Genomic DNA, 10,824 nt, shown 5'->3' with positions numbered 1-10,824 from the left:
CAGACGGATTACAAATACAGCCAAGTGGGCCCGGAGCACAACAGGTCAGGGGGGGCGGGGGTGGGGGGCAGCGTGGGGGGGGGGCCACAACAAGTCAGAGGGGGAGGGGATAGGGGGCCGGGGGGGGTTGACCACAACAGGTCAGGGGGGGCGGGGGTGGGGGGGCGGGCCATCATCCCACAGATCAGAGTGTTTAGCGTGTCGATCCAATAGACTGTGCGTTAGATACACAGGGCTGTAGTGTGTTAGATACACAGGGCTGTAGTGTGTTAGATACACAGGGCTGTAGTGTGAGACGGGGGCCGTGTGTTTTCCTGCTGGACTGCTATGGAGACAGAGAGAGCCCTCCCGGGTGTGTGATGACACCTGAGAGATCTCAGAACCCAAACATGACGCTGGTCTCATCCCCCTGGACGGCCATGCTGCAGAAGTCAAGATCAGCTGTTATATCGTTTGTTTTAGTTATTTTTATATAACCAGGAGGTCCCTTGAGGTTAAAATCTCTTTTTCGAGGGAGACCTGGCCAAGAAAGCTCACCGGTACAGGTCCAAGTTTACAAAATTGGCGAATAAAACATAATATGTAACGTGTTAGCAAGTAGATGAGGTATCTGGTCTTAATCTAGGGTTAGGATTTGGCTGTAGGATGTGTAGGTAGGTAGGTAGGTAGGTAGGTAGATACCTCAAGGAGAAATTAAGGTGTTATAGCAGCTCAACAAAATAAACAATTGAATGATAGAATAAAATGTAAATAAACATCGGAACATTATACCCAGTAAGACAAGTATGATTTAACTGATCACCCCGATCGAGCCAGCAGGAGGAGGGGTTATGGGTCAGGGTCGTGGTTAAAAGTCACATTTGTAGAGAGAAAAACATAGGTACTTCTTACTTTGCAGCATGGCCATCCAGTGATGATGATGACGATGATGAATCCTTCACTATAAACAAACAGGACAAGTCAATGGGACAGAACAACAGTGACGCCAGGATTCACAACCCAGCTTTGTCAAGTACATGTGACATGGTTTAGGCGCACTAAAGCTGTTACATGGTGGCAACCACAGCGGAGGGATGGATGGATGGACGGAGCGATAGAGGGATGGAGTGATGGATGGTGGAAAGGGCACAGTATTGTGTGGTTGTGATTTCTGGTGTCACTGTGTGTTCCACCAAGACTGGGGGTCTGTGGGCCGTCTGTGGCTGAGGGGGAGGGGTGAGGTGGTTGTTGGTTCAAGTCTGGCAGAAAAACACACGGTCTTCTCCCCGGGGGTCGTCTGAGAGGACACTAGGCAGAGGTCTGTCGGTTCGTCGGTTTTCTTACATAGTTCTACTATTTCTACATAGAAAGGTTCCTGGCTGAGTGGCAGTGGGGGGTGATGGAGATTCTAACATTTGTGTTTCAGGAGTTTCATCGCTGAGATGCAGTTGTTTGTGAGACAGCTTGGTAGAAGTAAGTACCTGACGCCTGATGTTTCCATTTAGACAGTTCGGTACTAGACAGTACAAGTACTAGACAACGAAATGCAGTTTAGCATCTAACCAGAAGTGCAAATAGTGATATAAGAACATGATATAACTCCCCAGTAAGTGTCCGTTAAGATGGTCTTGGTTGTACATTAAGATGGTCTTGGTTGTACGTTAAGATGGTCTTGGTTGTACATTAAGATGGTCTTGGTTGTACGTTAAGATGGTCTTGGTTGTACATTAAGATGGTCTTGGTTGTACATTAAGATGGTCTTGGTTGTACGTTAAGATGGTCTTGGTTGTACATTAAGATGGTCTTGGTTGTACGTTAAGATGGTCTTGGTTGTACATTAAGATGGTCTTGGTTGTACATTAAGATGGTCTTGGTTGTACATTAAGATGGTCTTGGTTGTACATTAAGATGGTCTTGGTTGTACGTTAAGATGGTCTTGGTTGTACATTAAGATGGTCTTGGTTGTACATTAAGATGGTCTTGGTTGTACATTAAGATGGTCTTGGTTGTACGTTAAGATGGTCTTGGTTGTACATTAAGATGGTCTTGGTTGTACATTAAGATGGTCTTCTTGGTTGTACATTAAGATGGTCTTGGTTGTACGTTAAGATGGTCTTGGTTGTACATTAAGATGGTCTTGGTTGTACATTAAGATGGTCTTGGTTGTACGTTAAGATGGTCTTGGTTGTACGTTAAGATGGTCTTGGTTGTATGTTATGATGGTCTTGGTTGTACGTTATGATGGTCTTGGTTGTACGTTAAGATGCTCTTGGTCGTTTCTCGTAGAGATCATCGCCAGGGAGCACGGCTCCAACAAGAAGCTGGCGGCCCAGTCCTGCGCCCTCTCCATCGTCCGCCAGCTCTACCACCTCAGCGTCATCGAGCCCTATAAGAAGAAGAAGGTACTTACATGTAACGATGAATTGAGAATCAAGGACCCCAATTGAAATAAGCCAGTGGCTTTCTTGGGTTTTTATCCTGTTAGTTGACCTTGTATGTAATATGTACTTTCATGTACCTACTTCTGCAAATCTTCTAATAAAGTTTTCAATCAATCAATCAAGGAGGGAGAGATCGTACGCTTGGTTTAGAAGAACTCGATCTAGACTTATATCTCTTTTTTATTGATTAATACCAGTAGTTACCATCTCACTTCCTTGTCTGTCTCGGTGAGATTCTAGGATCTGACTTTAAACTGGAAAAGAAATAGTCGCTGCTCTTCTAACTTCATGGTCTGGTTTCATGGATGCCGATTGAGGCCTAATCCTAGACTAAAAAACATCCTCAATGGAGATGTTTCCATTAAGTGTGATTTAGTCCTGGACTTAAGACCTGGAGATGTCTTGTCTGGAAAACCGGCCCCATGATCTTTTTTAGTAAGCCGGTCATGTTCTCGATTGATTATTCTCCATCTTTACCGTGACTACTTGTGTACTCTGCACATATACAAATGTAATATGAGAGGTGTGTGTAGGTCTATGTTGCTTTCACAACCAACTATGGTTACCCCCCATGCAGTGCACGTGTCATGTGACTGTGTGGATGTCCCTGAGTTCCTAGTGATGACGTCATGGTGTGTCTGTCCCCCAGCTGAAGGTGTATGAGGTGACCGTGGCAGACGACCTGCAGAACCAGCTGCAGAGCATGGTCCAGGACCTGGGGGTTCAGATCCCTCCACCTGTAAGTGGGCTCGAATTGACGTGTCTCTGGTCAATAAAGTCTCCCTTGGCACTCTAGAATGTTGACAGTTTGGGTGACTTTATTCCCCCTCGACGCTGAAGGAGTTAAACACAATAACATGGGCCCAGTTGTTCAGAACCTTTAATCGGGAATCAGAATGATCCCGATTCTTTTTGCGCTATCCAGCTGGCAGATTTTCCCCCTCAAAATCAGCCAGGTTAGATCTGATCCTGGATAGCCCAAAAGAATAAACGTTCTGAACAACTGGACCCTGCGGTTTGTATTCCAGCTGCTCCCTCCTCAGTCTGACATGTCCCGTCCCGTCCCCACAGCCCTGCGACCCCAGCGACCCCCCAGTGTCCCTGGTCCAGGGGAAGATGGCGGTGTTCGAGCCCAGCCAGAGGCAGAGCATGGCGGGGGTGGTCCCCTGGTCCCCCCCCCAGGTCAACTGGAACCCCTGGACCAGCAGCAACATCGACGAGGGGCCGCTCGCCTTCGTGAGTCGCAACTCTTTATGTTTGGTTTTATAGTAGAGATAGAATTCATAGAACGGTTCGTCCGTGTGTTCTATTTCTACGTTTTTCTAGACCTAGATGTTGATTTGTTTTTCACAACGTTCCATCTGAACTGTTTTTTCTGGACGGTTTGTCTTTTCTTTTTCAAACGTCGACCACTTTTTAAATGATTTGCCTTGAAGTCAAACCTGTTCATCCTTTAATACCAGACCCTTCCAGAGCCTCTGCCCATCTCAAGCTCTCCTTCCCTCTCTCCCTCAGTGCACCCCGGAGCAGATCAGCTCAGACCTTCAGAGTGAGCTCTGCTACCAGCTGGACCAGGATGTCAGCCTGCAGAAGGTAGGTTACGTCCTTGTTTCTTTGTTTGTTTGGTCCTCTGTGGCTCAGTTGGTAGCGCATGGTGCTAACAATGCATTGGTTGTGGGTAATAATAATAATAATATATACTTGTGTCTCCAGATCGTGGCGGATCGCGAGCAGCTGCCTGTGAAGAAGTTCGAGGAGCAGATCATGGCGGCCGTCCAGACCAGCCCCGTGGTCATCATCCGAGGCGCCACAGGCTGCGGCAAAACTACCCAGGTGCCCCAGTTCATCCTGGACCAGTTCATCAAGAGCGGGAGGGCGTCCGACTGCAACATCGTCGTAACCCAGGTAACGCTCAACCAGGAAGTACAGCCCACGCTCCTGATCGGTGTGCTTTGGATGAGGAGACTGTTGTTGTTTTGGTTGTTGTTGGTTTGGTTGTTGCTGTTGTTGTTGTTTTGGGGTTGTTTTCCAGTCCTCTTTCAATTACCGTATTTTCCGGACTATAAGTCGCTTAGGAGTATAAGTCGCACCAGTAAAAAATGTGTCATGAAGAAAAAAACACATATAAGTCGCACTGGACTATAAGGCTCATTTATTTAGAAATGTATTTCACAAAATCCAAGACCAAGAACAGACATTTAATCTGGAAAAGCAAGTTATTCAACTACACAATGGCACACAGAACAACAGGCTGAATAGGTGTCCGGTATGTTAACGTAACACATTAACAGTTATTCAGCTACACAATAGCATAAAGAACATACCTGGGAGGCTGAATAGGCTAAATTAACATAACAAGCCAGCTAGTCCAACAAGCAAGTTACCAGTAAACAAGTTCACCAAGCTCCCGTTAATGTTTCAGTTAATTTCTTCAGTGGTACAGGAGCAGCATATAGTTGTCACAAGCCCAGAGTGCCCTCTCGCGGCTGTAGACGGTAATGTAAAACTATGAAAAAAAAGTGCGACTAATAGTCCGGAAAATACGGTATGCATTATTTTTATTTCTTTGTTTCAGTAGAAGTTGTCATGAAACAGGGTATCCGCGGTGTCTTGAAAAGTATTAAAAGTTGATAAATAAATTTTGGAAAAATCAAGACCCATAAGTATTAAAAAGTCTTATCACGATTTTATGAGGTCTTGAATTTTGTATTTTCCTGAATTAGACTCTGTCCAAAGAGTTTGAGTCCTAAACACTTTTAGTAAAGGTTTGTGAATTTATTAGTTTTATTAAAAAACAAAGATGAATCGGAAATTCTGTTGTATGATAGTGGTCTAGTCCAGCGTTTCTCAACCGGGGTGCCGCGGCACACTGGGGCGTCGCCTGGCGTCTTCAGGGGTGCCGTCAAATAATTCTATATTCTGACGTTCATATGAATGAATGAATAAATCTATAAATAAATAAATGCAATACATCATCAAAATCTGTCTCGCGCGCCCCTTTCCCATGTCACAATGTCAATACCGGGTTCAGCGTAAGGTCAGTGTGTCTGCAATTAGCCTGCGTTGTTTTTTCATTTACCGAGCAAAGACATTTTCGAGAGCAATGAACAAGCAAACAAGCAGAATCATGGAACATGAAAAACTGACAACAGATCATCCATCACAAGCTAGCAAGGATGCTGAATATTTTGTTCGGATGAAAAGTCACCATAGCCGTCCAGAACAGGTAATGATGAAGTGCGCCAAAGTTTCTGATAAAGCGTTGGAGGCTAGCTACCTCGTAGCCGAAATTATTGCTAAGGCGAAGAAGCCACACACTATAGCCGAGTCCGTAATATTGCCAGCATGCACAGCAATAGTTAATAACATGCTAGGCCCACAAGCTGCAAAAGAGATAGCAAAGGTCCTGCTGTCTGACTGTACAATTGGAAGGCAAATCAATGACATGTAAAAGGGTTCTATCCTATGTTCCCCGCTCCCGAAAAAGGGTACGATCGGGCAGGGCAGTCTCGCTCGCCGGCAGCGTGTGGAGGTGGTTGTTCTATATGGATGATCGGTGACATTATTCTCTCGTCCGACTTCGGAAGCTAAGCAGGGTTGGAAAGTTCGGGAAATAATGCACGGTTTCGTTTTCATGCAATGAATTTAATACATCCAGACAAGGATGCGCGCAGCGGGAGAGAGAGACGCATTTTCTGGCTTAATAACTCTGCATCCCCGGTGTTTACGTTGAATGGACTGGATAGGTGTTTCCAATCAAATGTGGGAATATGAAAATGAATATGTTCCATAAATTCCCGCGTTTGTTCGGTCACTGTGTCATGTTTATACAGCACGGTTAGGTGCCTGATGCCTTTGATGCACACTTGCCTTTTTCACTCCCTCCTCTCTCAATAATAATAAGAATAATACAACTTTTATTTGTATCAATAGCCGCTGCGTGTGTGTGTGTGTGTGTGTGTGTGTGTGTGTGTGTGTGTGTGTGTGTATGGGGCTGTCTGGGTGATGCAGTGTCGTTTTTGAATAGCTATATTTTAGACTGGGGTGCCTTGAGATTTTATCGACTTTTGAAGGGTGCCGTGACTGAAAAAAGGTTGAGAAACGCTGGTCTAGTCTATTGCAAACTAAAACTGTTAAGTTAAAGGTGTCACTGATGTCAACGGTTCCAGCTCGAAGTGGCGGTGAGGTCTGGAAAAATATTGACAAGGTCTTTAAAAAGTCTTAGAAAGGTATTGAAATTAACCTCAAGATTCCTGTATATACCCTGTGAAAGTCCCAAGCCATAATAGTCAAGTGTATGACTGTATGAATAGCATATGAATAGTGTATATCAATAGTATTATTATGTATTTATTTTTAATATGTTTTTAGGGGCATTTCTGCTCTATTGGGATAGAGACAGTACAGATTGACAGGAAGGATGGCTGAGAGAGAGAGAGAGAGGATGACATGCAGGATAGGTCGATGGCCTGAATCGAACCAGGGACCTGCTGCGATTATGTGTGGCATGCTCCTTCGTGAGCTACGCCATTCCAGCCATCCTACATGTCAACCCTCTCTCTCTCACTCATCCTTCCTGTCAATCTCTACTATCTCCCAATAAAGCAGAAATGCCCTAAAAACTTAAATACACATTTTAATAAAAAAATATTGAAACATGTTTGTCCCTCCCCAGCCCCGGCGTATCAGTGCGGTGTTGGTGGCGGAGCGCGTGTCCTACGAGCGGGGGGAGGAGGTGGGGAAGAGCTGCGGCTACAGCGTCCGCTTCGAGTCCATCCTGCCACGCCCGCACGCCAGCATCCTCTTCTGCACTGTCGGTAGGTCTCTCTCTCTCCTCGGGGTCTTGTAGCCGCCAATTCCACGTTGGGAATGAAAACAGTAATAGTCTGGGTTGGATAATCACGCACGCCACGCTTTCCGTGTATGTTGTATAAAAATAATTATTGTCCGAAAAGTAATCCAATGTATTCAAAACGAAACGAAAAGTCATAAAGCCAACGGTAAAGTATGTGATTACAGAAAAGAGTGATCGTCGTCAAAATAATGTTGTTGCCAGTCTAACCTATTTCCATCCACCCAGGTGCTGCTAATTGACTCCATAAATACACCTGGGCCCATCCTATCATCTCGCCACGTGACACTCAATTACGACTAAAACATTAATAATTCTATAACCAAAAACATAATGCTATTCTTTACATAAATAACCAAAAACATAAAATAAACATTAATCATGAAATATAAATATAACTCAAAACATTAAACACAAATCATCCAAAATAAAAGCCTAGAGTAAAATTGGCCATAACAGGTCTGGATATCCATCTCTCTATCTCTCTATCCATCTCCCCCCCCCCCCCTGTGTTGAGATGTGAACTGAAGTACTGTTGTTCTGTGTTCAGGTGTGAACTGAACTGCTGTTGTTCTGTGTTCAGGTGTTACTGAACTGCTGTTGTTCTGTGTTCAGGTGTTACTGAAGTGCTGTTGTTCTGTGTTCAGGTGTGTTACTGCGGAAGCTGGAGGCAGGCATTCGAGGGATCAGTCACGTGATCGTCGACGAGATCCACGAGAGAGACATCAACGTGAGTTCATTACATTCTAGATCAGGGGTCACCAACCTTTTTGAAACTGAGAGCTACTTCATGGGTACTGAGTCATACGAAGGGCTACCAGTTTGATACGCTCTTCTGAAATAACACATTTGCTCAGTTTGCCTTTAGTTATATATTATTAATAATGATTAATGATACTCATCTATGTGAAGACACTGATCACGTTAATGATTTCTCACAATAATTCTCAAAAATGACAACAAGGTGGGAAACAGATATCAATATTCAGCACTTTATCTCTATTAATCTCAGTAATTGTTACATTTTCAGATGATCACTTACATCACTACATTTCATAGGAAAAATTACCCATTTTCACTAGCCACTGACAAACCCTTTTAAGAAATCATGAACTATGTTGCACCATGTTTCAAAAAGTTATCAATTATGTAATGTTAAAGAAAAATCAACTTACATATTTTTAAATACATCTTGTCACATTTTGAACTAATGAACAAATCTGCTGCATTTTTAACAAATTATAACTGTTACATGTCATGAACACACTTTTAAATTGAACACAATTCTTCAATATTTTAATTAAACTTTGCCATGGCACTGCCATGTTGCCACTGACAACATCTGGTATCTGTTTCTTTGTTAGTGGGAAGACTGGCATTGCATGCTGTTCACCAGTATATTGTAATCTGGTGTGTAACTTGACACTGCAACTGTGAGTGAGTCTTTCAGATGTGCATCAGTGAGGCGTGTTCTGTGTTTGTTCTTGATGAAGTTCATGTCAGAAAACGCTGATTCACAGAGATAGGTTGAACCAAACAGGCTGGCAACCTTCATAGCTGCTGTGCATACACCACTGTACTTCTCTGTATCAACAAGGCACCAAAAGTTTGGTGCAGCCTGGTGGGCTTTGAGGTGGAGGTCATTTTGCAATGTTATGATTTCAATCTCCACCTGTCCAGCATCCAAGTTGAACGTTGCACTTAGTTGCTCAGCACAGCATGTTGTGTCCACATTCATGAAAGGATTGGAAATGAATGACACACATGGCTCAAGCTGATGAAGGTCACAAAACCTATTCTCAAACTCTTGCCCAAGTCTGTTTATGACTTCACAGTACTTTTCTGCAACTTTGTCAAATGTCTCAGATGCAGAAGCATTGTCTTTCAGCACCGACTGCACAGAGGGAAAGGGCAGCACCTTCTTTCTCTGTATATCCACAGAAAAAACGTTCATCTTGGCTTTAAATGCATTTAAAGCACTTATCATATCAACAACAGTCTTACCTTTGCCTTGCAGCTCGCAGTTCAAGCTGTTTAGTTTCCCAGTAATGTCTGTCAAAAATGCAAGGTCAAGTGTCCACTCTGTGTCCTCTAGCAGTGAGACATCTTCGCCTTTGGACTGCATGAACGCTTTGATTTCACCCAAAAGTGACAAAAAACGACGTAAAACTCGTCCTCTGCTGAGCCATCGGATTTCTGTGTGTAGCAGCAGGTCACCATATTCAGCTGACATCTCCTCCAATAGCACCTTGAAAATCCTGCGCTGCTTTGCTTTGGAACGGATGTTGTTTATGATTTTCACAACGGGAGTCATCACGTGCCCAAAGCCGATCACTTTTGCACATAACGCCTGCTGGTGAATAATGCAGTGGTAATGCAGAAATGTTGGGAAGTCTGGGTCACCTTTACAGTGAGCGATGAAACCTGTATGTCGGCCGATCATAGCAGGAGCCCCGTCTGTAGTCACCGCTACCAGCTTTTCCAACGGTATCTTTTTCTGCACGAAAAACTCCTTCACCGTGTTATAAATGTCAACTCCCCTCGTAGTTGTCTTTAAGGGCAGTAGTGTCAGGAGTTCTTCTCTTGTGGAGAAATCTTCAAACACCATCCGGATGAAAACCGACAGCTGCGCTGTACTGCTGCTGTCCACGGACTCGTCGCACTGGATGCTAAACCAGCTGCACTTAGCCAGATCCTGGTCCAGCTGATCGGCCAAGTTACCAGACATAGCTGACACTCGTCTAGCCATCGTAGATGCCCCCAGTTGGACGTCGGAGAGAGCGGAGATTAGATCGGTTACATTTTTCTCATCGTTTAGTACAGTGTTAGCAATTATAAGCATTGCTTCTTTGACAACTTCTCCGTCTGAAAATGCCTTCTTCTTCTTGATCAGAAAATGTGTAGCTCTAAACGAGGCTTCGGTTGCTTTTTGTGACTTTTTCGCCGGCCTCGTGAAAAAAGACTGTTGCTTACCCAAAGCTGCCTTTAGCTCGCGGGCTTTTTCTGCCCGTAGTGCGGTCCCTGGTGGGTAGTTAGCATGGTAGCTTTTGTGACAGGTAGTGAAGTGTCTCTCCACATTGTGCCGCTTTGCCGTGGCCACAGTCGCCCCACAAATGAGACACACGCAGGTTTCTTTCACAGTCGTAAAAAAGAACTCCTCCTCCCAATCGTTGTGAAAGTGATACGTTTTCTTTCTTTTTTCTGCCATGTTTTTGGGGTACTAAACTGCATTAAGCGCCCACCTTCGCTGCACCCGCCAACTTACTCTCCACTTGTCGCGCACAATACTGACGTTAGAACTAGAGTAGGTCAGAGTTCACCTATCTAAACTTATGTATAATAAACATATTTTTAAGATATTGTCATTTTTAAATCTATATGAATGCAAGTGTGATTAAAAAAGAATAGCAACAGAATCAAATATATATAAATTATAGAATACATTTTTTTTTTCATTTTTGTTTCTCATTTTAGACGCAGCTCACTAGACGCTATTTTTAGAACAGGCCTGCGGGCGACTCAAGTGGTCTTTGGGGGCGACCTGGTGCCCGC

General features: G+C 44.1%; 1 protein-coding gene across 1 annotated transcript in view; it reads left to right on the top strand.

Annotated features, from left to right (window-relative positions):
* Positions 1-10,824, top strand: part of LOC308171965 (ATP-dependent RNA helicase A protein-like) — a gene marked incomplete at its 3' end in the record, with an annotated part of 60,267 nt that overhangs the window by 3,031 nt on the left and 46,412 nt on the right. The window contains exons 5-13 of the mRNA XM_080546877.1: positions 1-44; positions 1,406-1,452; positions 2,266-2,381; positions 3,070-3,159; positions 3,492-3,656; positions 3,936-4,013; positions 4,134-4,325; positions 7,096-7,237; positions 7,920-8,002. The exon at positions 1-44 is cut by the window's left edge and continues 105 nt beyond it. Of these exons, the coding sequence (XP_080403003.1) occupies positions 1-44; positions 1,406-1,452; positions 2,266-2,381; positions 3,070-3,159; positions 3,492-3,656; positions 3,936-4,013; positions 4,134-4,325; positions 7,096-7,237; positions 7,920-8,002 (957 nt within the window). The remainder of the gene's footprint in view (positions 45-1,405; positions 1,453-2,265; positions 2,382-3,069; positions 3,160-3,491; positions 3,657-3,935; positions 4,014-4,133; positions 4,326-7,095; positions 7,238-7,919; positions 8,003-10,824) is intronic.

This window comes from Nansenia antarctica (genome assembly GCF_963989245.1).
Source record: "Nansenia antarctica genome assembly, chromosome: 16".
NCBI classification, from domain to species: domain Eukaryota; kingdom Metazoa; phylum Chordata; class Actinopteri; order Argentiniformes; family Microstomatidae; genus Nansenia; species Nansenia antarctica.
Note: the sequence above shows the minus strand (reverse complement) of the source record. Positions and strands in the feature narration are given on the sequence as shown.